Raw genomic sequence first — 27,763 nt, 5'->3', positions numbered from 1 at the left:
AGGAATCTCAACTGAGGCATAAATTTAGAAGAGGAAGGTCATAGCATATAACAAGGATGCACCGGGACAGTGATCCCCATCTCAATCTCAGCCCATCTGCTAGGTGCTTTTCTAGAGATCCATGAAGTTAGTACTCGGAGGTGAGAGGCATAATAGTATTTGATGATGATATCTGGAGCAGCAAGACCCCCTCTATTTTTAAGAACAAATACTACTGACCGTGCAATCCTGTGGGAAGCATTGTTCCAAATGAACTTGAGGCATTGTCCCTGGAGAAGTTTCAATTGTGACATTGGGACTGGGAACACTGGAAGTGTTTCGAATAGGTTCAGCAACTTAGGAAGTATCGACATCTTAAGGACGTTAATCCTACCTAGGAGGGAGATCGGGAGAGAAGTCCAGAGATTTAAGAGACAAGTTATTTCTGCAAACATAGGGGGAAAATTGGCTTGAGATTGGGTAGAGTACGAGGGTGTGATATATACTCCTAAATATTTCAGTGTAGAAGAGCACCAATGGTAGTTGAAAGTGTCTTGAAGAGATTTAAGCAAGTCTGGTGGGATATTAATAGGCAGGGCCTCTGTTTTTGACTGGTTAATCTTAAACCCTGAGAGAGCTCCAAATGTAGAGAGAGTATCGTGTAAAGAGGGTAAGGAGGTGTATGGCTTGGGATTGAGAGCGGGACCCCCCTTATGTCTGGATGGGACCTAATGGACAGTGCCAGAGGTTCCAAACACAAGAAAAACAACAGGGGTGACAAAGGACACCCCTGCCTGGTACCATTACTGAGGGGGAACCGCTGCGACAAATAGGAAGACAGCTGAACCTGAGACAAAGGAGTAGAGTATAAAGCTTGCAAGGCCTGTATAGAAGAACCAGAGAATCCATATCTAATGCTTTTTGCGCATCTAGGCTTAGGACAATGGCAGGTTGTTTAGTTTTAGTTAAAAGGTCTATCAGGTCCACAGTCCATCTGGTATTGTCACCTGTGTGTCTTGTGGGGACAAAACCCACTTGGTCTTTGTGGACTAGCGTCGTCAATATTGGGGAGAGTCGGTTGGCCAATATCTTAGTAAAGATCTTGTAGTCCAAATTCAACAATGCAATGGGGCCATAATTATCTGGCAGTGAGGTGTCCTTACCCAGTTTAGGAATGACAGTTATGTATGTGTGTAAAAATTGTGAGTGTGGGATGGAAACTTTCAGCAAGGAGGAGTACAAAGACTGTAGGTGGGGATTGAGAATTTCAGAGAAAGTCTTATAATAAACATAGGGGAGCCCACCCAGGCCTGGGGGTTTATGAGCCGGTAAGGCTTTAATCACCTCTGCTATCTCCTTTATAGTGACAGGGGCATTGAGTGTAGAGTTTTGTGCACTGGTCAACTTGGGTAAATCTAAGAGGGACATAAAATCATTAAACTTATTCTGAGAGAATTGGGGTGTCGAGTCAGAACTTAAACAGTTATACAATTTTTTATAGAAATCTCCAAAAACCTGGGACATAGTCTTAGGGTAGTACGTAGGAGTACCATCTGGCTCTACCAGATGGTCAGGAATGGAAAGGAAGGGACGTGGTTTCAATCTTTTAACAAGCATTCAATGTGGTTTGTTAGCATATTCGTAAAACTTTTGTCTGGCCCATAACATAGATTTAGAGATCTTATTCACGTTGAATGATTTGATACGGTTCCGAATTGAAGTTGCCACTCTCAGTCGTTCCACTGTGGGGGAATCAAGTAGGTGCACCTCTGCAGTTCTTAACTGAACGAGAAGGTCAGCTTTCAGTTTCGAGGAATCTCGTTTAAGTCGTGAACCTGCAGATTTGCACTCACTCCTGAAAAAAGCCTAATGGGCTTCCCACAGGGTGGAAGTTTCCGCAACCGATCCCTCATTCAGTTAAAAAAAATTAATATAGTGTTTGTTGCAATTGAGACTGAATCATTGGGTTCTTGAGTAGGGACTCATTAAGATGCCAGTGACAAGTCTTGGGGGTTGAAGCAGTCAATACAAGGTCAAGTTCAATGTGTGCATGATCCGACCAAGTGATTGGAGTGATCCCAGAAGAAACAATATAAGGGAGGAGGGGGGCGTTACAAAAAAGTAGTCCAGTCTGGAATAAAGCTTATGAGGGGGGGAATAAAATGTGTAACTTTTCTGAGTTGGATGTTTCACTCTCCATGTGTCAAAAAGGTTGTATGATCTTGTCAGTTTACTAAAAGAGGCAGATAGTTTCTGGACAACAATTTGTGGTGTGTCTTGGAATAGGGCCTGTCTATCCTTGGTTGGGGACATGTACACATTGAAATCTTCACCTATGATTATAAAAGGATGTGAGAATGATTGTAACTTCTCAAAGACTTTTCGTAAGAAAACTAATTTGTCCCACATTTGGGGCATAAATATTAGCCAGAGTAAATTGGGTGTTCAAGTGACTACAATTCAAGAGTACAAAGTGACTGTGGGGATCTAGGTAGGAGGAAAGGACACGGATCGGACAGGAGTGTTTAATGAGGATTGCCACACCGGCCTTTCGAGATGGATTGTAAGCCACATAAGCTGTGGTGAAGTGCTTGGAAGCAAATTTAAAGGATCCACCAGGTCTGAAGTGGGTCTCCTGAACCATAATCGCCTCTGCATTGGAGGACCTAAATTCCTTTAAAGCTTGCCATCTCTTACCAATGGAATTCAGACCCTTCACATTACAGGAGTAAATCTTTAGAGCCATAATAAATCAAATGTATAGACAGCTAGCATAGCATAGACTTTAAACGTACATCCAAACAAACATAGTAGAAAGTATATTGAAACATATAAGCTTATAAGTTGAAATGGTGCCAAAAAATAGCACTAGTAACCAGAGTAAGGTAAAAAAAAAGACCTATAAAAAGAAATACAAAAAGGTAACAAAAAGAAACAAGAAAGGGAAAAAATTGAAAAAAGGTAAAAAATATTTGAAAACATTTTTTAAAGACCCTGAAGATGAAAAAAACTTCAGGGAACCCAGATAACAGCCTGGGGCTTGGGTGAGGAGCATGGCAACCTGCAAGAACCGACGGTGGATCCCCGTCTTTTCTAAGGAAACAGTCACCACCGTTCTGTGGGGGGCAAGCGATTAAGCAACTAGAAGGTTGTTGGGAGTGGCAGTCACTTCACTTCAAAAAAAAGAAAAAAACAAAGAAAGAAAACCTTTGATTCAAGGAAGTGTCACTCTTGAAAACGGAGTGGTCCATATTCACAGGACCACTGGAACGGCCAGGTTAAACATCAGCCGGACATGGTAGTGGGTAAATTGAATTCTTGAGTGGAGACCCTCTCCTCAGGTCGGGAATCTGGAGGGGTTAGCTCGTTGAGCTGTAGAGAGAGCCTTTTGCGATCTTCGTTGAACAGGGGTCCAGATTTTGGCTGGTGTCGTAAGAGGCTTGGGGTTCAAAACAGGAAACTGAAGATCCTCTTCAGGAATGGGGGGAGATCCAGATTGCGAATGAAAGCCTCACTTTCATAAAGGTCTCTCAGTAAATATTGGACCCCATCCTTTGAGACAGACAGGTGGAAGGGGAATCCCCAGCGATAAGGCATTTGGTGATTTTGCAGGTGGGTGGTAACAGGGCAAAAGCTACGTCTTTTTGCCAAAGTAATAGGGGAGAAATCGCTGAAAATCTGGATCTTGGCCTGCTTAAATTCAATTCAAGATTTATTACGAGTTGCAACAGTGAGGACTTCCTTGCTTTCGTAATAATGGAAGCAGACAATAATGTCTCTGGGATTGGAGCCAAGGGGAGGTTTAGGGGCCAAAGACCTGTGTGCCCAGTCAAGGCGCCAATCTATGTCCGGGATGTGGGGTGCCAAAGTAACAAATAGGCCTAGAAGATATGGACGCAGCTCTATATCAGTAACCGATTCAGGCACCCCACATATCTGGAGGTTCTGGCATCTTTCCCTGTTCTCCAAATCCTCCTGCTGTAATTAGAGTTAGGAAACTGTGTGCGTCATGGCAGCATTGTCTTCCTCTAGGACATGTATGTACTGGGTAAGCTCATCAAATTTGTTCTCCAAGGTGTCTGTGCGTTCCCCCAGTTGGTCTATCTCCCCCAGGAATTTATGTGCTATTTTACCCACCTCTTTAGCTATGTTGTGGGTCAGGTCTTGGAGTAGCGATTGTAGCTTAAGATCCAGCACAGCCACTGTTGCCACAGCTGTAGTGTCTGATGGTTGGGGTTGCTGGGGTCTGTAGTCCATCGGAGGTGCAGTCTCAGCCACTAGATGGGGATCGGCGTGATCCGACGGGCCGGCCGTGGTACTCGAGGCCGGGGATTGCGGCCTTTATAGAAAGTGCTCCATAGCGTGGTTAGGCCTTGAGAATGGCGGTGGGATAAAACCTCGATGAATAGCTTTTTGGAAGTTGATTTTGCCCATAAGCTGCCCGGGGGCTTCAGGCGATTTTTGGTGTCACTCCTGGGGCTATTTTAGCTGTGGATGCGGAGCAGGAGCTGCGAATAGGGAGACGGGGACCGGAGCTCTCTTCTTACACGTCCACCATCTCACAAGCGCCTAGAGGACTTTTTGTTGTTTTACTATATTTTTGCACATGATTTAAATAAGTTCACATATTCATCTTTTGTTGTAAATGATCTGATAACATTTTAGGACAGCGCTGTGCATGGAGTAAGATAAAAACAGGAATCACAACTAATAACAAATTGTAACAAGTGTAACAAATAATAAAGTCCATAGACCACCACCGATTTCTTCAATCCAAGTGAAAGTGGAGTATTCTTAATTGCTATGAGGAATAAGTGCCATCTTCAACCAATAATTAGGCAAACATCCTAATCACCAGACCACCATGACTGACTGCTGCCTTCTATTTGGAGTGCAGTCGGCATGCCTGCTCATTTTTATGGGCTGATCTAAGTTTACTGAACTGTAAGTGCTACATGTTTTTATGGAATAAGTTTGCTACATATTACACTATGAGGAGTCTTTTCTTCTCCCTTTGATTTATGTTAACATTATCGTTGGTGGACTTACCGTTTGGTTGCCATATTATACTGGAGGATGCATCTTCATTTAGAATAATTTGGTGGTGGTCTATGGACTTTATTATTTGTTACATATAGCAGTCTTGAATCCACTACTCATGCTTCAGTGAAATGCTGCTGCTTTTTCCCTTTTGTGCTCGTATTTATAAAAAAAAAAAAAAAAATGTAAACACCTCATAAATGCACCTCAGTTGTTCATGCCTTAGATTATCCAAATCTCACCAGTGGAATTCCAGAGAGATCTAGGAAGCCAGTAGGTAATTTAACTCTAATTTATTTCCTAATATTTTCCCCTAAAAAATGGAATATGTTTTGGCCAGACTAATCCTCATTTTGGAAAGTGCCTTCAGTGTGTGAGTCATGGAAGAGGTCCATGAAGACTACTGTTCATCATGTTGCATCTACAGTAAAGATAGCACAACTTTTGTCTTGAAAGCAAAATATATAATAAACATTTCACAGGAAAGAACATTCTGAATATCATGTTGCAACCTCTCTCCTGGAAAGAGAATCGAGAACTTCACACTGTAATACACAAGGTACTAATTGTTACCGAGCAGGCAGGAAATATTAATCATAATGTACTTTTAATTATTAATCAGAGGTACGATAAACTATCGCAGTCTACAAATTATTGTACTTTATTCCTGGCACTTTCTGTTAGTTACCTAACACATATCTAAAACATCAATTATTAATTACTATGCCATTTTCTAGAAGAAATAACAAACTCAACCAAATATTTCTTCTTATCCTAATACAAAATGCTGTAATTTATCATATTCCCGCAGCTATTATATGAACCATAGAAATTACTAAATAACAAAAAGTAAAGTGTTGACACTTTAAATTATAATCAGAGATTATTGTGTTTTTTTTTTTTTCTTTTTTTAGGAAAATATGTATCATAATCAGTTATAAAAAAAGTGTAGGTAACAACATTAATGTATCAACTTTCTCTATTCATAGTGATACTTTGTACAGTGCTTCACAAGTCTCCTGAGGAAACCATCTAATGGTGAACCACGTTGAGCTGAAACTACTGTACATACAGCATACCCTGACCGCATTAAATTTGTGATTTTTTTTTTTTTTTTATAAATTATTGTTTTTAAACATTGGAATATTTACAATAAAATGTATATGATTTTATCATAATATAGTACATTGACTTGTCTGGCACCTAAAAATCCCATTTGTATATCTTTGAATATTTACATATTTTCTGGGTTGTAGTGCCTGTATCCCTGGTCTCTGGCTGACCACTAAACCCTTAACTTATCAAAGTAAAGCCCAAATTCAACAAAAATGTTTTCCTAGTTTTAGACTAAGTAGTTTATAAGTGGTGTGTGTGTGTGTGCATGTGGGGGGGAGGTTGACACCTGCCTTCTCTTCAACACACTCCAAAATATCACCAGAAATGCTCCCTCAACCTCACATATGGTATGCTCTTACTGACAAGATATTCCTATCTTGCAATAAATAAAGCAAGTACAGCTCATATGTTTACAGAAAGCTGGGGTTAATATCCAGTTCCATCTTCTCCTCTCCAAACCCCCAGGTGGGTAAGAAAGTCAAAGAGGCTTCAATAGTGTAATGTCATCAACATAGCTTTATTAAAATGATGTCAAATATACTCACAAATGAAGCATATACAGCAGGTGAAGCCTGTGAGAACAATGGAGGGATTGAACAGCTGATAGCTAGCAAATTGTTTCAGTTTCCAGCCACATGAACCTTATACTGGGAATGTGAGCTTATTTTATGTGCCTGCTGTATATGCTTCATTTGTGAGTATGTTTTACATTATTTTAATAAAATTGTGGGGATGATATTACACTAAAGAACAAGCTTGTTCTTTTGGAAAACAATAGACTAAAGCTGGCCATAGACAGTTTGAATCTTGGCAGGTTCAGCAGGAACTGGCTGAGATTCTAACCATGTTTCGGCAGGCTGAATGTACCCACGTTAATGGATCGATCAACTTGGGTACAACCAGCCTGCTGGATTTGACATGCAATTATTGCATGCAGCTGTTATAGCCGCTAGCAATAATCACTTTCTTCTCCCTGTGGGGATGGATTCCCCCACCACCTCTAATGCCCTTTACACACGGGTGGACTTTTCGACCAAACTCGTCCGCCGGAACGAATCCATCGTACAATTCAACCATGTGTGGGCTTCATCGGACTTCCGACGAACCTTTTTGGTCAAAAATCAGACAGACTTTAGATTTGAAACATGTTTCAAATCTTTCCAACGGATTCGAGTCCGGTCGAAAAATCAGTTCGCCTCTATGCTAGTCCGACGGACGAAAACCGATGCTAGGGCAGCTATTGGCTACTGGCTATCAACTTCCTTATTTTAGTCCGGTCATACGCCATCACGTACAAATCCGTTGGATTTTGGAGTGATCGTGTGTAGCCAAGTCCGTTCATTCGAAAGTCTGTCGGAAGTCCGTCAAAAGTCCGTCAGGAAGACCGCCGGACCTTTGATGCCGAAAAGTCCGCCAGTGTGTAGATGGCATAAGAATTGCATCCATCACATCTAAGAATTGGTAAGTTGCAATATAATATATATTTGCTTTTGGGTTTAATACTGCTTTAAGGTGGGATCTGGAACATTTATATATAAAGTCCAAGAGGAGAACAATGCTAGTAGACAAAGATAGATGCTAGTAGGTGGACAAAATAGGAGCACTAATAGATAGACTGGTGGCAGCAGAAGAAGCAGTGGGTGCAATAGAAGTTAATTTTGGAAAATATTGGAAGAAGTAGAATGGGCATAAAGGAGAAAGACATGAAGTACCTGAGAGAATATAAGGAGAAGAGGCTCAAAAGAGTGATAGTGATGTTGCCTTATGAGTTTATGTGAAATCTCCATTAATAGTTGTAAAATATTGTAATTATGAATATATTTCTTTTAGCTTTGTTTCAATGTGGGTGTGTTGGATGGCTTCACAGAAGTCTCTGTTATACAGACGTCGGTGCCTAAGCAAGTGTATTTAGACGATGGGACCCAAACCTCTTTGTTCTACAAATATTCACTTCAAAGGATCCCTTGTTTAGATATGCAATGAGGGTCATGGCCAGCCTGTCATGAATACTTAATTTCCCTGAAAATGTCTACTTCCAAGGGTAAATCTTACGCTTAAAAGTCTGTGTCAAAGACTTATGCAAAGTATAGGGGTTAGAGATGTAGCCAATCCTTAACCCAGGAATAGGGAGGCCCACCAATCAGAGCCACGCCATGCCAACCAATGAGGAATCAACCTGTAATGATATACACAGGCTAGATGTGAGGGGAGAACACACACTCTATGGTAGAGCAGCCACCAGCATGGAACCTTGGTGGGAATGATAACTATGGGAAATGTCTGTCTTGTACTTATAACTAAATATGTTTGTCTTATGTCTTTTCTGTCCTACTGTTTGTAGATTAATGTTTTAACCACTTACGGTCAGCCCACCGTCGTTATACGTCGGCTTTTTGAAGTGGGGTATCATTGTTATGGTAACAACCAGCTGCCAAAACCCCGGTATCCTCTTCTTCAGCGGGCAGTCCGCTTTCAGATAAAAGTGGTCTCTGTGGTGGATTCGCTGCAAGATCAGTTTAATCGGTGGCGGGAGAGGGCCCCCCTCCCATCTGCCACACTCCGGTGTCCTCCGCCGCTTACCGGAGCCATCGGCAGTGGCAGAGGCGATCAGGTCTGCTCCCATCTGTGGTATGGAGCTGAGTGAGGGGAAGATGGCCCCCACCTGTCTCCATACCTTTCCACCCATAACTCTTAAAGAGACTTTTTTTTTTTCAAACAACATTTTTTTTTATTGCATTTTAGTGTAAATATGAGATTTGAGGTCTTTTTGACCCCGGATCTCATATTTAAAAGGTCCTGTCATGCTTTTTTTTGTATTATAAGGGATGTTTACATCGTGCAGACACGAGCGCATACGTGAGTAGTGGCCGCATAACGGTGTTCAAACCACACATGTGAGGTATTGACGTGATCGGTAGAACCAGAGAAATAATTCTAGCCATAGACCTCCTCTATAACTCAAAACATGCGACCTGTAGAATTTTTAAAATATCAACAACAACATATGGAGATTTTTAAGGGTAAAAGTTTGTCGCCAGACCACGAGCGGGCGCAACTTTGAAGTGTGACATTTTGGGTATCAGTTTACTCGACATAACATCATCTTTCACAATATAAAAAAAATGGGCTAACTTTACTGTTTTCTTATTTTTTAATTCAACAAAGTGTATTTTTTTCAAAAAAAGTGTGCTTGTAAGAATGCTATGCAAATACTGTGTTACAAAAAGTATTGCAACAACCACCATTTTATTTTCTAGGGTGTTAGAATAAATATATATAATGTTTTGGGGTTCTAAGTAATTTTCTAGCAAAAAAAAATATTTTAATTTGTAAACAACAAGTCTGAAAAATAGGCCTGGTCTTAAAGTGGTTAAGGAATATACTCTGTATTCCTTCATGTAATCCATGATTTTTACCCTTTTTCTGTACAAATAGATAGATTGCTGTGTATTAGATTAGACTTTCTACTACTTACCAATAAATGTTGTTATTGTGTTAAAGCTTTCACTCGTGGTCAAAGAACTCTCATTTAACCCACATAATATCTAAGAGATATTAAATCTCAAATATAACAAATGGGTAACATAATTGGCGACCACCTCAGGACCAGACTGAAAGTATTTAATATATTACCGGGATTTGTGTAATGCAGATTTAGATTATTGGGTTGGATTTTAAACTGTGTCATTTAGTCCCGTAGTTTGGAGGTCACAGCAAGTTTATCTAGGAAAAAATATAGGTAAATGTTTTGTTTTATTTTTTATTTTTTGCATTTAAAAGGTATTTATTGATGAAAATAAAGTATACAAACTGAATTATGATTAAGTTACAATTAAAATCACATTTAAATCATACCAAAAATAGGTAACAAATATAGATTGCATTTCAAAGTGTCGATGAAACATAACCAGTTAATCTAGATTATCGCAAAAATTATGACACTAAGGGTATTCTTATAATTTGGTGACTACGTTTGTCTTAAATTCAGTCTGAGGGCTATACTTGAGGGAGAAAAAGCTGAGAGAGGGATTTAGGTGGAAGAAGCAAGGTAGGAAAATCAGATGTGGAAGGGGAGTGAGAAGAGGTGTTTTCTCAAATTTAATATAACCAAATGAATCATGTTAAATCTGTATCCCTATACATCCATTGTCAGAGACGGCCTTTAGGGAAGGCCCCTATATGTGCATATCATTTACTCAAATTTTCAAAGTCTAAGGAGTATCTATATATGAACCAGGGAGACCAGGTATCATGGTATTGGCCCACTTTTTCTTCAGCTTGGGCTTTTGTGTCTTCCATTTCTCAAATAAAAGAGATTTTGTGTAGCCATTATTTTATTGTAGGAGTGGTTGTTGATTTCCAGTACAACGGGATTAGGGATTTGGCAGCGTTTAGTAGATGTCTGGAAAGGGAATTTTTGTACTTCTGGAGGGTAAAGTTCGAAATGTGAAGCAAACAACAGGCTGTGTCAAGAGTAAGTTTGGTCTCCATGATTTTATATATGAACTCTACAACCTTATTCCAAAATGGAACTATTTGTTCACACTGCCACCAAATATGCAATAGTGTACCTTTGTCTTTGTTACATCTCCAGCACATGTCAGATGAATGAGGGAACCATTTTTGGATCTTTTCTGGTGTGGTGTACCAGTGAGTAAGAATTTTGTACGCTGTTTCTTGCATCCTTGTGCTGAGAGAACATTTGTGAGCCAGGATACATGCTCTTTTCCACTGTGAGTCTGTGATTGTTATCCTTAGGCTGTTCGACCATCTCTCCCTGCACTTATCTACTGCCGACTCCCTCGAGGCTTGTAGCCACACGTAGGCAATTGAGGTAGTTTTTAGCACTTGTTCTCCTTTAAGGCACACCGACTCCACCTCTGTGAGGTCCCCAGTGAAGTGTCTTTTGTGTGTGGTGTTCATTATATAATTGCGTATTTGAAAATATGTGCACATGGGAAGAGAAGGTATATTATTTTCGATCCTGAGTTCAGTCAGATCTTTTATTGTCATGTTGGTGACACAGTGGTATGCTAAAAGTGGGAGTTTTTTTATCAGAAGGTCTCAATAATTGATTTCCCATCCCAGGTGGAAATTCCGTATTATTTTGAAGTGGTGTAAGGGGGCTAGGTAAGGAAGTGAATTTGAGCTGTTTGGACAAGTGGTGGAAGATTCCGAGTGTGGTCCCTATTAGGGGGTGTTTTTTCTGTATTGGTGGATAATTTTGTTTAGGTATCCAAAGAGAGAAATGTAAGGGAATTGGGCTTAAGTCATTTTCCAATGACACCCAATCTTTCATGTTTGCGTGGCAGTGCCAGTCTAAAATTCTAGCTATGTGGGTGGCGTGATAGTTAGTTTTGAAATCTGGTATCCCCATTCCCCCCTGAGCCTTGGGTCTGGTTAGTAGGGAGACTTTAATGCGTGGTGATTTGTGTGCCCAAATGAATCTCATTAGAATGGATTGGAGAGAGTTAAAGAAGCTTTGGGGTATTTTGATAGGTAAAGAGCATAACAGGTAAAGGACTTTAGGTAAAATGGTCATTTTGCAAATGGCGGCCCTGCCAAACCAGGAGAAGAACTTATTGTGCCAATTTAGTAGGTCTCCCCCAATGCTTTTGAGAAGGGGAAGAAAATTGTATGAGAAAATGGAATCTAATTTAGGAGTCAGCCATATTCCTAGGTATTTGATGGCTTGCGTTTCCCACTTGAAGGAGCTGTTGTCCTTAATTGTCTTCAATTTGGTTTCTGTAAGTGAGATATTTATTGCTTCTGATTTTGAATAATTTATTTTAAGATTAGATATGTAATCAAAGGTTTCAAACTCCTTCAAGAGGGAGGGGATAGATAGATGTGGGTCAGTCAAGAAAAATAGAAGGTCGTCAGCATAGACTGCTACTTTGAATTCCTTCTGTGCTACTTTGAAACCTCGTATGGTGGTGTTGGAGATTATTCATCTAATAAATGGTTCTAGTGAGATGATAAATAACAGGGGGGACATGGTGCATCCCTGTCTAGTTCCATTTGCTATATTTACTTTATCTGATAAGGTGCCATTTATATTGAGTCTGGCTGATGGATTTTGATAAAGGGAGGAAACTGAACCTAAGCTTATGTGTCTGCATGTCTCAAACATGTAGTCCCATGCTACTCGATCAAAGGCCTTCTCCGCATTGGTGGACAGGAGAAGGCCCTCGATTTTTCGCTCGTGTGCCGCGTATATCAAGTCCAGTGCTTTAGTGACATTATCCCTGGCCTCTCTTCCGGGCATAAACCCTGCTTGGTCTGGTCCTATCAGGTCACATAGTAAAGGTTTCAATCTGGTAGAGATAATTTTCGCCATTATCTTTACATCTAAATTCAGTAGTGAGATGGGCCTATAACTGGTACAGTGTAATGGGTCCTTATCTGGTTTAGGTATGACTGTGATGTACGCGGATAAGAATTCCGGTGGTATAATTCTTGTTGTCGATAGTGAGTTCAGTGTGTTTTGGAGGTGTATAGCCAATGTGTCAAGAAATGTCTTGTAGTATATTGCTGTAAACCCGTCCGGGCCTGGGCTTTTGCCTGTTTTTAGATCCTTTATTGTCAATTTGATTTCTGACAAGTCTATGGGATTCTCAAGGTTTATGGCCTCTTCTGTTCCCAAAGACGGGAGACCAGAGTACTTCAAGAACTCCTGTATCGCCTGAATTCTATCTCCTTGGAGATTGGGAGGTCTGTGTTGGGGCGGGAGGTTGTAAAGATTAGTGTAGAACTCTTGAAAGTGTTTCGCTATTTTGTCAGTGGTCCTGTCAACATTAATTCTTGTGTCTTGAATGCCTGAGATATTGTTTTTAGTAGTGATATTTTTCAGGGCCCTAGTGAGTAGATGTCCAGATTTGTCTCCTTGTTCATAGTAAATCTTTTTCTTAAAAAAAAAGGTCTTTTGGATTTAGAATCTAGAAGCTGTGTCTTTCTAGTCTCAAGAAGTGTCGATGCTGATTGTGCGGATAAGGACTGCTTGTGTAAGGTTTCAAGTTGCCGTATTTTTTGTGATAGCTGCATGATTTCCTTATCTCTTTCCCTCTTTTTTTGAGATCCCATTTTGATCAAGTCCCCCTTATGGAGCATTTGTGGGCTTCCACAGTATTAGTGGGTCAATACCTGGCATCCTATTGAGCTCAAAAAATTCTTTCAAGGCCATGTACAGTTTTGGTTGTAGGACAGGGTCTGTAATGAGGGAGGAGTTTAGTCTTCACATGCTGGAGTTGGCGGGTGCAACCTCTAAGTTTAAGCATAAAGAAGTTGGGGCATGGTCAGAAAATGTCTGGATCCCTATGTTGGCCTCCATGACTACATGAAGATCTCTTTGTGAGATAAAGAGGTAGTGAATCCTGGAGTGACGGTTATGGGGGATCGAGTAAAAAGAGAAATCTTTGTTTTCTGGGTGTAAGAAACGCCATGTGTCTACTAAATTTAGTGAGTGGAGGAGGGTTTAGATTTTTTTTAAGGTTTTAAAGGTGATGAAAGATTTCCCTGAGGAGGTGTCCATTAATGGATTAAGGGGGATATTGAAGTCCCCTCCCAGTATTAGGCGACCTGAGCTGAAGCCCTCCAAAATCTTCACTAGTTTTTTACAAAAGGGTAAGTGAGATGTATTGGGGAAATATACATTTGCCAGGGTAGTAGGAACTCCAAACCATGTTCCTTTTAATAAAATGTATCTTCCGCCCGGATCTACCAGTTTGTCAGTTATCTCAAATGATGCCCCCTTACTCATCAGAATGGAGACCCCCTTTGATTTGGAGGCATCATTAGTGGCATGGTGTGCCTCAGTGAAGTATGAGTCGGTGAGCCTAGGAGCATGGTTAGTCTTGAAATGGGTCTCCTGTAAAAATACTATCTTAGGCTTACCTTTTTTCAGTACTCTAAGGAGAGTAGATCTTTTTTATGGAGTATTCAGGCCTTTGACATTGTGGGATACCATCATGGGACTACGGCCAAGCGCTGAATAAGCCATTGTGCAAGCGCAGAGAGAGAGGGTAGACCGCGTCAACAATCACAACTAGATAAAGATGGATACTAGTTAGCGTTATACACTTATATTAGTTATATCACTTCAAGTAGTAACTAGGACAAATTGAGAAAAGGCAGAAGAGTGAGAGAAATAAAGAGTAGAGAGACAAAAGAGAGGGGATGCGTGGAAAATGACTCGTCCAAACAACAATGCTGTCTGCGTGAGTCAATTCTTAGGATAGCTGAAAGCCGCCCTTCAGAACACTTTGTGGGAATGTGGGAGACTCACGGCCTGGGTAAAAAACTGTCTCTGTCTAGTTGAGGGTAGTAAATAACAATCAGAGGATGTGGAAAAATTAGACCCTGGCCTAATTAAGCTAATTAACAGTGCCTAATGGATTTCTCTGCCGTTAAGTAAATTATTGTGTACTTATGTACCGAAAATGAAAATCAAACAACTCATCAAAGTAAATGATAGTATAACTTTTAGGATATGATAAGTTATCAAGGTGGAAAGGGTGATTACACCAACTTTCCCATTTACTGTTCCTTATAAGAAAGTAACTTTGAAAAAATAACAAACATGGAATAACCACTGAAAAGGCATTCTTAGAAAAGACCTCTTCTTTAAACTATAAGTCGGTCTCAAAATGAAAATTACGCCACTGGGGTCTGGAGAGGTGTCGAAGACCAGTTAATCTTCAAGACTGGATCTAGCCTAATCCAGAGATGTCCAGTGATGGTATAGATTTTCCATTATATCACAGGTATGGTATCGCTGTCCTGTAGAGAGAGTTGAAACTCTAATTCATGTGCTAGACTTTTGAAGAACCATGAAGGCTGTAAAACTCCTGCATTATAATCCATGGATAAGTACAGTCAGTGGAAGTCACTTGCAGGGTTACATGAGGTGGACTATGCATAGTGTGGAATAAATCCTTTTTAGTATTTAAGGAACATCTCCCACTTCTTGCTTAAGAGCAGAACGTAGGGCAATGGTGACAGCCTGAAAACACTGAACTTTTTGTAAATGCACAAGATCATCCTCAACATGAGATTAGGTCTCCAATCAGTCAAAAGAGATCAACCGGTGGTGGTCTGAACAGATTTAAACGTAGAACTGAAAGAGGTCACTATTGTTTTATTCAAGCATCCAATGAGCCCCTGTAGGAACAAGCTTTGCCGTGAGGAGTGCCCATTGCTTGTCCTTCCTGTCTGCTATGCCTTTGCTTCTTGGAGTGGTGCTTCTCCGGAGTAGCTAACGGTGAATGTGGTGGGCTCCTATCCTTGGGGGGTAGGGTGAACTCTTGATACCACTCAGGAAGATCAATGTGACATAGTTGTAGAGCGTTGCAGAATTTGGGTAGATCATTCGGCGTACGGAGAGTATGTTGTTTGTCATTATGTGACACTAAGAGCGCGAAAGGGAAGCGCCATGTGTAGCGGAGGTCTTTTTCCCTGAGCACATCCAGCAAAGGTCGCAGTGCCCTACGATTTTTTAGTGTGATTTGGGAGAGGTCTTGAAAGAGCTTTATATTTTCGCCGTTGAACACTATCTGCTCGTTTCTGCGCGCCTTATACATGATCTCTAATTTTGCAGGCAGCAAATGATGTCACGGGGTGGTAGAGTGTCTGGGCCTCTGGCTCTGAGGGCCCTTGAGCGCGGACAAATTCAATGTCAGAGTCCTCAGGTTTTTCCAAGAGGCTGTTGAAGACCCTTTGTAGAACAGGAATTATTTGCTCCACATTAACTGATTCCGGTATGCCACGAACTCTAATGTTATTCCTCCTCCCCCTATTATTGAGGTCTTCGAGATGTCTCTTCATCTAGATAAAATGGAGTGCGTGGGAGGAGGTATCTGTCTAGTCTAAGTATAGCTAAATCTCTGTTTTTTCCTGCTGTTTCAGCAGTGGCCATCTTTTCAGTCAGGACAAGCAGATTGGTCTTAAGATCTGTAATGGCTGCAGAGAAAGAGGCTTTGATGTCCACAGAAAAGCCAGACATGTCTGCGTAGGTTAGAGGATGGTGGGGTCTTGTATCTCTCCTACCGTTGTCCTCTGTAGCAGACTGGGAGTCCTTGCTGAGATCCTCTTCATGGTGTACCGGCGCCATCTTGCCTCCTGCAGTGACTCTCTGTATCACTGCCTGATTCCTGAATATCTCCGAGATATTTCTTCCTGCGGATACAGCTGTGGAATGGTGGGGTCTAGAGTGTTGTGAGCAGCGGTTTTGTTTGTTCATCATCGGTGTTCGTTCGGCAGAGATGATGAGTAGAGCCTCGGGTCTGACGGAGCTCCTCTGTTAGGCTTCCATCTCCGCCGCGAGCCAAGCCACACCCCCTGATGTTTTGTTTTATTAGTGTATATTAGAATAACTCTAAAAAAGGAGGGAGGATACACCACATATTTTGTTTTGGTTAATATCCCATAATTATAAATGAAAAGGTATATTAGAAGTACCATTATAACTGGTCAATGTAATGGGGAGGATATGATGAGCGGGAACATTTTGTTTTGATTTGTTTGTTTGCTTTCTGCTTCTGTTTTTTTTTTTCTTTTCCTTGTTTAGTTTTTATGTTTTATTTTATTTTTAAGACACAAAAACGTGACGTGCGTGTTTTCTTTTGCGTTTGGTTGAAACTGGGTCAACAGGTTTTTGGTTGTTATTTAAATTGTGTGTCCACTAAAGACAACATAGATATAGGAGAAGGAGTGCTAAGAGGCACATTCTGAGAAAGGGAACAGAGGTGGACAGTAAGAAAACTAAGGGTAACCTTGGGAAGAGGGGTAAACTGGGAAAAAAGATGCAGAGCAATGTAATGAAGACACAAAGGGATGGGCAGCTAGGGAGAAGAATATAACATATTAATAGGAGCCACAGTGAAGAACAATGCAATAAACTATATATTTAAATGACCCATTATAAACAGAAGATAAAGGAATGCACGGAATTATCACTTTCCAGAGTAATATTTGTAGTAACTGAAGTATATCATATTGTGCATAACCATCATCATCCATGTTTTCCATATACCTGAGGTACATGGACCTCATTAAGCACATACCAAAACAATAAAAAATAAATTCCAAAACATGCACCAGGTCAGTACAGCATATAGATTAGCTGTTCCTGACCGGTCATGTTTTCAGGATTTCCTTTACTGTGGACAAGTGTTTAAATTAATGTTAATAGCTTGGTATTTATTTAAGAGAATTTCTCAAAACATTGCTTGTCAGGGGGATACTTGAGGACTGATCTAGACTGATGAAGTGGGAGTTCATCATGGACTCAAAAGGCACATAAAACACATAAAACAGACTCAGATAAAATGATCTGCTCCATTACAAATATCACTGCAGCATCTTGGAGAACACTGCCATGCCAAAATAATGTTTACAGACTGTATACTGCTTTAGCTTTCAAAATGACTGCATTGTGTATTGATGAAAGGTACTCTTCAGAGGGACGGTATAGTCACAGGAACACAGTAAAATTTGCAGGTGCTGCAATATATATTTAAAAGAGAGATATAGGTATTTTCAAACCTTATGTCCCAGCCTACTATATGCATTTTGCTGACTTGATATGGATCTTGTGTGAAGAGATATCCAAGCATTGAATTTGCCATTTTATTTTAGACCTTGTCCCTTTTGATGTTTTGCATAGAACATTAAAGAAAAAAAAAAAGAAAAAAATTGTCAGGAACAGAAGCTTTTATTTTGAGCTTTAGGGATCTTAGCTGATTTAGTATGCAATTGACTTTCAATGTTGCTTTTCCATCTTCTTCTTGTTATAAACCAAAACAATTTATTTGGTATATATTTTCTTTTCATCAATGTGAGATTTCATTTTCTAACTGAACCAGTGCAGTTTTGTCTATCTGCATTTCTGAGCTTGATAAATAAGGCAGAGTAGACAGCAGAGTCTGCTCATTGTACTGATAAGGCCTACAAAACAGCGCAATAGTCTAAGCTTTTAATTCTGAGTGATATTACAAACATTGCTTGTGTGTTTTGAATATGGATGAGTAACCAAAGGGTTGCTGATATAAACAGTGTAATGCAAAATATGAGCAGAGTATGTAATAACAGTCGTTATGTTTGAATATCTCTCGTTTAGCAATCCAAATGGGGCACAGTCTCAGGAAAACAGATGGCCAGTGTTCACACTCGATGAACAACATTACCTTATGTTAGACACAGAAGACTCAAAGACAGATCGGAAAATGCGTGCCAAGCAGTGCAGATTCTGGAACAAATTCTATCCCAAAATCCTGCAGATAACAGGTAAATAACAAAAAATGAAATATTCTAAATAAGAGGGAGTTTATAAAAACAACGTACCTTGAAGGTACTGAATATTGTCACAAGTTAATTTTAAAAGAATATACATTTCTCAAAGGCTTGTCTTGTTTGAAAATGCAAATATTCTGTTTTATAAGGAATGCAGTACTGTAGTAAAAGAAGAGAGCAGATCAGCATGAGCTCTATCACTGTTTCTCAGTGTGCCTAAAGACAAATTAAACAGTAATGACCTAAAAATTCAGATTTCTAGACTTAAGTTTTAAGATTTAACTGCTTGAGTCCAAAAAAGGTAAAGGAAACTGGCAACAGGCTGACATTTACCCAGTGTTGAAAAATGTTGAAAAAGTTGGATGTAACTTTTAAGGCACAGCTAAAGAATAATGCAAATGGAACAGTCGCCTGAGATACCAAGTCCATTCAAAAACTGACTACTGATGTGAACCTTTCCCACTGGTCAGTCATCAGTGGGATATTCAGAGATGCTGAAGACTACAGTGGTGGTGGTTTGATGTCACGATGAGGGTCAATACCAAGACTGCTCAATATCAAGCCTGGCCTGCAGCTCTTTGTTCCCAGTCTTTACTAATGAAAGAGACACAGGGAGTGACACATGATGGTAGAGTCAGAAAAGTAAAAAGGGATTTTGGAAAGCTTTAAAATGATGAATGGAGGTAGGGGTGGGGGTGGTTTTACTTGTGTCCAGAGATAAGTGTTAGGCAAAGGCTGGCAGCAGAAAGTGCATTGATTATAGCATGTGGCAAAGACAATTATATTCAGACTTTCCTTACCCCTAGTCTTACATATATCGTGCCTACTACTAGTGGTTTCATCACTTCTATATATCCACCAGTTGATCATCTAGCTCTGATTTTTCATATTCTGGCTTTTCTGTCAAGCTACATTTTCTTATTTGTTAATATTAAGGCGTGTTCTTAAATGAGGGCAAAGGAGGGCTTTGTGTATTATTTTATATGCAATTATTTGTGCTTGTATATTTTGAATAATGACTTATGCCATTATGTATGTTATTTTTATACTTATTTCCTTATTTTCGTATTAAACCTGTTACAAGGGCAGTTTATTTTAATCAGAAGTGGAACGGAACACACTAATCTTGCTTTATTAGAGACAGACTCATTTCTGTCTAGGATAGTCATTTCACACAGATTGATGAGGTCAGTGTTAATAAGATGCATGACTTATGATTTGATTTGTGTGACCTTATCACTAAGAAAGTAAACAGGTGGCAATAATATATCACACTATGTCCTTCCACTGCCTTTCAGGATGTAAATTCCTCAGTGGGAATGGAGTGTTACATTGGACCGAGTTTCTATGAAGTAATTAACCAGATCAATTATGTACGGAGACATATGTTTAATGATGTTTATGTTTCTATTGTCACAGGTGTTATTATCAAGGGCTCTTTTATTATATTAAATTCCCATGGAGAGTTAAGTAGGGATAACTGCCCAAAGACACAGCCATTGCTGTGTTTATGCAATTTCTTAACATCATTCCCAAAGTATTTTACTAAAATTATATTAATTTAAAGCAAAAACAAAGCATATTAATGTGGTACTGGTAATATTGCAGAAAAAAATACCCTGGAGATTTTTTTTCTTTTATACAAAAAGGAGAAAGGAAAAATACAATTAAAAAACCCATTGCACCAAACAAGTTACTAAAACTGTATATTATGATTTAGAGAAAATAATGGAAAAACATGTGAAAGAAAACCTCAGGGGAACAGAAAAAATACATGAGAGGTTTTAAGATATATAGCAAAATTCACTGGTGAAAAACAATCTTCAATGTGCAGTAAATATTCCGCAGCCATTTGTCAAATTGTTTTGGCAGTCTAACTTCAGTAAACTAATTTATTGGACACTTTTGAATTTACCATTGCTTTGTGCATTGTATTACTGAACAAACCCGATTCTTGTAAAATTGACATGGTTTGCACTTTTTTGCTTCATTGGCTGCTAAAAATGAATGAGTATTTATTATAACAATAATTTTATTGTAATATGGTACATGTATTGAAAAACACAATAGCCTTACAAATCAACAAGTAATAACGAGTCTTATACAGGTAATTGGTATAAATCTTATTCATCTTCATCCCCTTCATCAATGTAACTAGATGCAAAGCACTGTTCTCCAAATTGGCTTATTAAGTAAGGCAGCACATATAGAACTTCCTATTATATGGCAAAGTGATGGGTGACTTCCACCAGATAAAATAAAGGCTCTACTTCACTTTCAGTGTTTTAATCACTGGGAGACCAACACACAGAAGAACATGTACATCTCTATGTGACATACCAGCCAGAGAATTCAGACTTAGAATAAGGTAAATATAGAGTGATACTAAAATACAAAATAGCTTATATCCCATGTTGTCATCACCAAAAGTGATCATGTTGTCTCAGTGGTTACATGTTTCATTTTGTAAAAGGAATGTGGTAGTACCCATCAGTTTTTACAAAAGTCAAATGAGTGTAATTTAAGAAAAGTACCATGTCACAAGAGGGGTACAATTCTGCCAAAAGTATACCTTGTTGGTAAAGAGATGTCATGTCATAAGAAATAGTGCATGTTGCCCAGGATAAAATGTGCTGAGCTTCTAGGTGATCCTGCATATTTTCAAAGCATGTAACATCGGTAGGCTAGGGGGGGCATCACAAAGCCAAAATGTTTTATGGTGATATAGGTTTGACTGCTGCCTAGATTCATAAATGAGCATTTGTTGGGGGCATAGGATTTAGTGTTGCTTTGGTAGCACTTATAGGAATGATCCTTTAATAAGAAGAGCAATGGTGATATTTAACGTTATGTAACCAAAGGAATACATCAGGATTTAACAGATAACTGATCTTAATAGATCAATGCAAGATTACAGTATTTTTATTGTTGATTTGGTTTGCTGCATTTTGAACAATATGTTTTTAACTGTATCTAAAAATGGTACATTTTCCCATGCAAGTCTGTGTGGAATTCTTTAACCCCCAGGTCACATTGGGGACACAAGGTTGCAGAAAGGCATGAAAGAGGACATTTTTTACAGTTGAGAAATTATAGGATTGGGTCATGGTCTTGTGCATGTGCATGGGGGTAAGTTAGAAGTGCATTGCATCTCTGTCCAGACAACCATCGCTAGTCTACTGATTTTCATTTGCAGAATAGAAGTATCACGTGGGTGTTTTTAGATTTAATTCTGCCCTTAATGAGTTTACCAAAATTAGTTTACCATGTACTTTTAAACTACATATAAGTATTATCAGCATTTCTATTTATGGTTGTAAGACTCTGTTGATTCAGTTCTACTCACATCTGAAATCCATAGAGAAACAGAGAGATGTCAGATTTCAGTAACTTGTGCAGAAAGCTCAGAGGAATTTCAGAATGACAGCTGTTTAAGTCAGCCTACAAAATTCCAATATGTATGTCACCTATCACACACTCACTCTGTTGTGTAACATTCATACAGCAGATGTACTGCAATTGTGCTTATTATTGATTTGATAAAAGAGTGGATTTTCTAAATATAATCTGTGATATGTGGAAGATACAGCATGTGGCTCAGCTGTCTTCAGTACAACCAATACTAGTAGTATTTTGTATGTCTTTAAGATTACATGCAAAATACTTTACCTTTAGTAAATCACAGTTTCTCTTTAAATAAACATGAGTTGTCTTTCTAGATATAGTTTCTTGTATCATCTTTATTCCCAGCTGAGTAAAAAGTACACAGCAGAACCAAGAGAAGTTTAGCACTGGACTGTGCTTAGACACTGTCACAGGCAAAGAGGCCAATTCTGGGCAATTATTGACAGGAGCTAGGACTGCAGTGTATGTATAGTCCAACTCTGTAGCCCACATCCTGTTTAATTGTTCTGTGATATAAAGCAAACACTTTGCTGAATGTTGATTTGTCATTTAAATTATATTTGTGCACTGAGCACCAGGGCAACAGAGATTTTTTAAATGTTCATATAAAGGATCCATCAGACATCAATTTATACAAATTCATTATTTTCAACATAAAAAACATCAGGTTCTACATGTATTTTACTGAACACAAAAAGACTACCTCTGACCTCAGGATTTCCACAGCTCCAGACAAATGGATAAGCTTTGCAATGGATCACTGTCTATGATGTGATGCCTTTATAGGAGGTGTTACCAAGGTAACTGATAGTTCTAACTAAGTGACTGGCCTTTCTTGGTTTAACTTTGCAAAAAATTGGCAAATTATACCAAGGGTTTTCATTTTTACAGTTTGCAGCTCATAAAAGTTCTGAAACTGTGAAGTTTATTATTAAAAATATTTTTCATTGTAGGCTAAAAGTTTTTCTCTCGTAGAGTAGGAAGACAGAGAATCCTTGCTTCACACATCTTCTTTTCCTTTTTTGACCAGGGATTCAACTTTGAATTTGCTGCTATAATAATTGGTGCTGTACAAGCAACATAATAATTATAGTAAGTATCTAGTTGGGGTTTTAAATTCCAAAACCAAAAACTTTGGTTTACCTAAAAATTATTATAACATATGGACTTACCTTACAACATTTTTATCATTATTGTTACTGGAAAGTAACCTGGAACAGGCACAATTTTTGCTAATTGTTATTAAAAAGTAATTTTACATTTAATTTTGGGGTTATCTATTATGTTTTTGACAGCCAAATGACATTTACATTTCTCCTCTTTGCACTATTGCAACCAACCATGGCACAGTAAACAGTATTTCTTAGAATCATCATGCCCATACTTTCTACCCTGCACTTGATCCACTTCCTGTCTTGGAGAATTGTGCGCAAAATATGAGGTCAAATTATGTATAGCCAATGCCAAGCTATGGCATCTCCAGCATGCCTTTAGAAGCAAAGTGAAGGTAACTGTGCAGCAAAATTTCTTACTTTATTAAATCTCCTAAAATTAACCTTTAATGTATACTTTGAGTAAACATGTGCTTTACCTATACAGGTTACAGCAAACGGTTCTCATTACTGTCAGTTCCAGAAGCTGCTTATACCCACCTTCCCTTCACTCCAATATCATGGTGTTCATCCAGAGAAGCCTAGGAAAAATAAAGTTTGTTGTACTTTCAGATATGTGGGAGCATGTAGCCCACTCCCCTTCTGCCTACACGACAGTAATAATGCTTGATGGTTGGTTGGGCTGGCAGAGAGTCCTCAGTCCTGGGTAACCTCCAAGTAATGACTTCAGCTTACAGAGGCCTTCTTCTCCATACTTTCAGCAGCAAAGGGACTAGTGGGGGAATGAAGGGCAGGTAAGTATAAACAGATGTGGAATCAGCATTAAAGTGAATATGTTTTTAGCCCAGCCACTTTACATGCACTTTCTAGTTGTTGGGTAGGTGGGTAAACATGGGTGGTAGAGGAGCAAGTTTTTGCATTAACCATCACACTTAAATAATGGGAAAGTGCAAAGAACAATGTGCATGTGCAAAGTATGGTGAGCCATAGGATCTAATCATATTTCTCCATATTATAATTTTACAAGTAAAACGTTGATTTTGCTTGGTTGATAGAGACACTCTGCTTTGTATGGCATTTTTTGTGTTGTACAAGTAATCACCACATTCTTTATCCACCATTCTCTTTTTTTTTCTTCTCAAAGAATTTTATTGTAAGTAAAAGAAAGGCAAATATGTACATAATCAAAAGAGAATCGTCTCACATAGTGCATATGGATTAACAATCACCCAAACAAACACAGTTTCATCAGGAATGAGTAGAGACTGGGGTACACTTAGATAGATTATGAATGTGAATGTCTACGACTATGTTAAACTAACAATCATAAAAGGATAAACAGTTATCACTGATATAGTAATCGAGAAGTGAACCTATCGTAGGATGTGGATGTAAACAAGAGACAATACCGCTAGCGGATGTTGCAGATAGAGGGAAATGTAGCACTAGAATAGAGGAGGGGTAAAAGAGAGAAGCATGGGTCATGGGTAAGAGAGTGTCTAGGATCCTAAAAGGGGAGTTGCCTGGGAGTGCTGACTGTAGAACACACATATCCAAAGGGTCAGGCAGGGAAGAGAGTAGAACAGGTCTAGAAGGGGGGAGATCTCCCATTATGGTAGAGCAGTCCCAGTCCAGGACACGCTACAAGTGAGTAAAAGAGAGGTTCGACTGCCAAGACTATAAGGAATGGTCAAAGTCAGGGGGTAAGCAGTGCTTAACCCAAGATTGCCATATTTTTTCAAATTTCCATATTTTGTCATTTTCAATTGCTGTCATTTTAGCGTAAATAAGGGCCGTATTCATTCTATGCTTAGCTTCAGCCACAACCAAAGCCTGCAATTTCCACATCTTAGCTATAGTTTGGTTGGCCACCATAGTAAGTTGTAAGAACAATTGGAACTTTTATGGGTAAGCTTGGCTGGCTTAAGGTTTAAGAGAGCCATCGCTGGGTCAATGTGGACATTAGTTCCTAAGGCTTTGGAGGTCAATTCAAAAATGCCCTTCCAGAACTCTTGGGCTACAGGGCATTGTCACCAGACATGTATGTGGGTGCCAAGAGCTGAGCCACTTCAAAAACACAACCCCATGTATGACGGAACAAATTTTGTGATCCTTGCTGGTACAAGATACCAACGTGCTAGGACCTTGTAGTTAGTTTCAATTTCTGAGATGTTAGGTGAGGAGGATTTAGTGGCTAGCCATATATTAGACCAGTCTGCGATCTCAAATTTGCTCTCCAAATTGTGTGCCCATTTGTCGGTATAGGATGGGATTGCATTATCTGGAACGCTGTTTAATTGCTGGTATAGGATTGAAATAAGACCCCTGACATGTGGGTCGCTCTTACAAATACGTTCACATTGCTTCATCTGATTCAGTAATGATCCCATTCTGAAAAATGGCATATAGAAGTTTTTAATTTGTAGGTAGCAGAATAGTTCAGATCTGGGGAGTTCATAGGTCTTGCAGAGGGTAGGGAATGTATGTATAAAGTTGTTGGAGACCGGGTTGTGGAATCTAAGTATGTTAGCATCAGACCAAACTATAAATGCAGCAGGGGATTCCCAGGCAGGGTAAAATGCAGGGTTAGAGAGGAGTGGGTGATGAGGAGATTGTAGATTTCGCAAATCCCTAAATTTGTCCCATATATGTAAGGAATGTTTTCTGATGGGGTTTATGATAGAGATTTTTTCCTTCGGTTGCAGCCATAACATATTTGGAACAAATATGGGGTCGCAGTCTACAGTTTTGACGGCTACCCACAAAGGTGTTTCTCATTGGCAGGTCACCTTAAAGCTAGGTGACAGATGCACACCGTTGGGATCAGGAGTGCACCGCAAGGCAGTGGACCCTATGGCTGACTGCTGCAGATGGGAGTCCGGGTATAAGGAAGGCAGGGCCGCTGGAACACCAACACGGATCCCACTGGGGTTAGAGCGTAGGATTCCCTGGGGCGCGGAGTCTAAGAGCCAGCAGGTGTTCACCAGAGCCTCTAGTGGTGAGGATGGACTGGGTTGCAAATGGCTCCAGGTCGCGACCCCCAGGGTCCCCCAGCTCACACCCACAGTAGGCAACAGAAGGATAGGGATGGTAAAGGAATAAGCCAAGGTCAGGGCCACAAGCAGACAAGGACAACAGAGTACACGCCAAGGTTCAGGGTCACAGGCAAACAGGGATAGTCGGGGACATGCCAAAGGTCAGGGTCACGAGCAGACAGGAATAGTATAGAACACGCCAAGGTCGGTAACAGAAATAAATGCAGAGCACACGGTAGGCAGGAACAGGGAGCCAAACACACAAAGGTTGATCAGAAGGGCTGACCTGCAGTGCAGAGGTTAATATAGAGTTCTCTGATAGGAGCTGGGGTGGAGCCATGCTAGAGGAGAGTTAATAAAAGCAGTCAGGTGAGAGACAGATAGTCTTTGGAGATGAACACATGGAGACAGGTAAGCTGACAAACAAACTCTATTGCATAACCATGACAGTACCCCCCTCTTACGAGGCCTCCCCCTTCCCCGCCTAGGACCAGGTTTAGAGGGGAACTTCAAATGAAACTTTCTCAACAGACGAGGTGTAAAGACCTCAGAAGCCTTGATCCACGACCTCTCCTCAGGACCAAACCCCTTCCAATGCACGAGGTACTAGAGAATGCCTCTACAGAATCGGGAATCCAAAATTTGGCTAACCTCATACTCCTGATTATCCTCAGAGACCGGCGATGCGGTAAAGAGAGGACGAGAGAACTTTTTGAGGACTAAAGGCTTCAGAAGGGCAACATGGAAGGAGTTTGAGATTTTGAGGCTTTTGGGAATCTGGAGCTTGAAACAAACCGGATTCAGTTTAGAAGTTATGGTGTACGGACCAATGAATCTTGGGGCAAATTTGAGAGAAGGAACCCGGAGTTTGATGTTCCTGGTGGAGAGCCAGACTTTGTCTCCTGGCTGAAGAGAAGGCGGCTTATGCATGTGACGGTCAGCAAAACTCTTGAATTTGTTAGCAGCTTTCTGGAGGGAATCATGAACGTCAGCCCACATGGAATTGAATGATTCCTGAACAGTAGCCAAGGCTGCAATGTCAGAAGAACAGGTCATAGGAAGAGGGAGTTGAGGATGTCTTCCATAAACAGTGATAAAGGGTGTTTTCTGAGAACTGACGCTGACATGATTATTGTGGGAGAACTCTGCCCACGGAAGTAGTGATGCCCAATCATCGTGATGAGCCGAGACCAAGGTACTGAGAAAGACCGCCAACTCCTGATTAACCCTCTCAGTCTGGCCATTGGATTGGGGATGGTAAGAAGAGGTAAAATCCAAGGTAATGTTGAGGGATTTGCAAAAGGCTCTCCAAAAACGGGACATAAACTGAACACCCCTGTCCGAAACGACATGGGAAGGAGCACCATGAAGGCAGAAAATCTCTCGTACGAAAATGGGAACCAAGGCAGAGGCAGAAGGGAGACCAGGAAGAGGAACAAAATGAGCCATCTTGGAGAACCGATCGATTATCACTCAAATGGCTGTATTATTCTCCGACAGTGGAAGATCGGAGATAAAATCCATGGCGATGTGAGACCAGGGCTCCTTAGGAATGGGCAAGGGCATGAGAAGACCAGCAGGGGCTAGTGTGGAAGATTTAGACTGAGCACAGACATGACAAGCCTTAATGTACTCTTTAACATCTGAGCGGAGGTTAGGCCACCAATAGAGACGACTGATGAGCAGGAAGGATCAGTGGAACCCAGCATGACCTGCCACCTTGGAATCATGTCCCCAACGAAGGATCTTAGCTCTTAGCTCCGTGGGAACAAAGGTCTTGCCTGGAGG

The 27,763-nt window shown here is 40.1% G+C and overlaps 1 protein-coding gene across 2 annotated transcripts in view; it reads left to right on the top strand.

Annotated features, from left to right (window-relative positions):
* BCHE (butyrylcholinesterase) overlaps window positions 1–27,763 on the top strand; it is a 176,695-nt gene that overhangs the window by 125,124 nt on the left and 23,808 nt on the right. For both annotated transcript variants that reach the window (XM_073626140.1, XM_073626139.1), the window contains one exon: window positions 18,251–18,417. In XM_073626140.1, the coding sequence (XP_073482241.1) occupies window positions 18,251–18,417 (167 nt within the window). The remainder of the gene's footprint in view (window positions 1–18,250; window positions 18,418–27,763) is intronic.

Source organism: Aquarana catesbeiana, linkage group LG04 (genome assembly GCF_042186555.1).
Source record: "Aquarana catesbeiana isolate 2022-GZ linkage group LG04, ASM4218655v1, whole genome shotgun sequence".
In the NCBI taxonomy this organism is placed as follows: Eukaryota; Metazoa; Chordata; class Amphibia; order Anura; family Ranidae; genus Aquarana; species Aquarana catesbeiana.
This window is presented reverse-complemented; position numbering and strand designations above follow the sequence as displayed.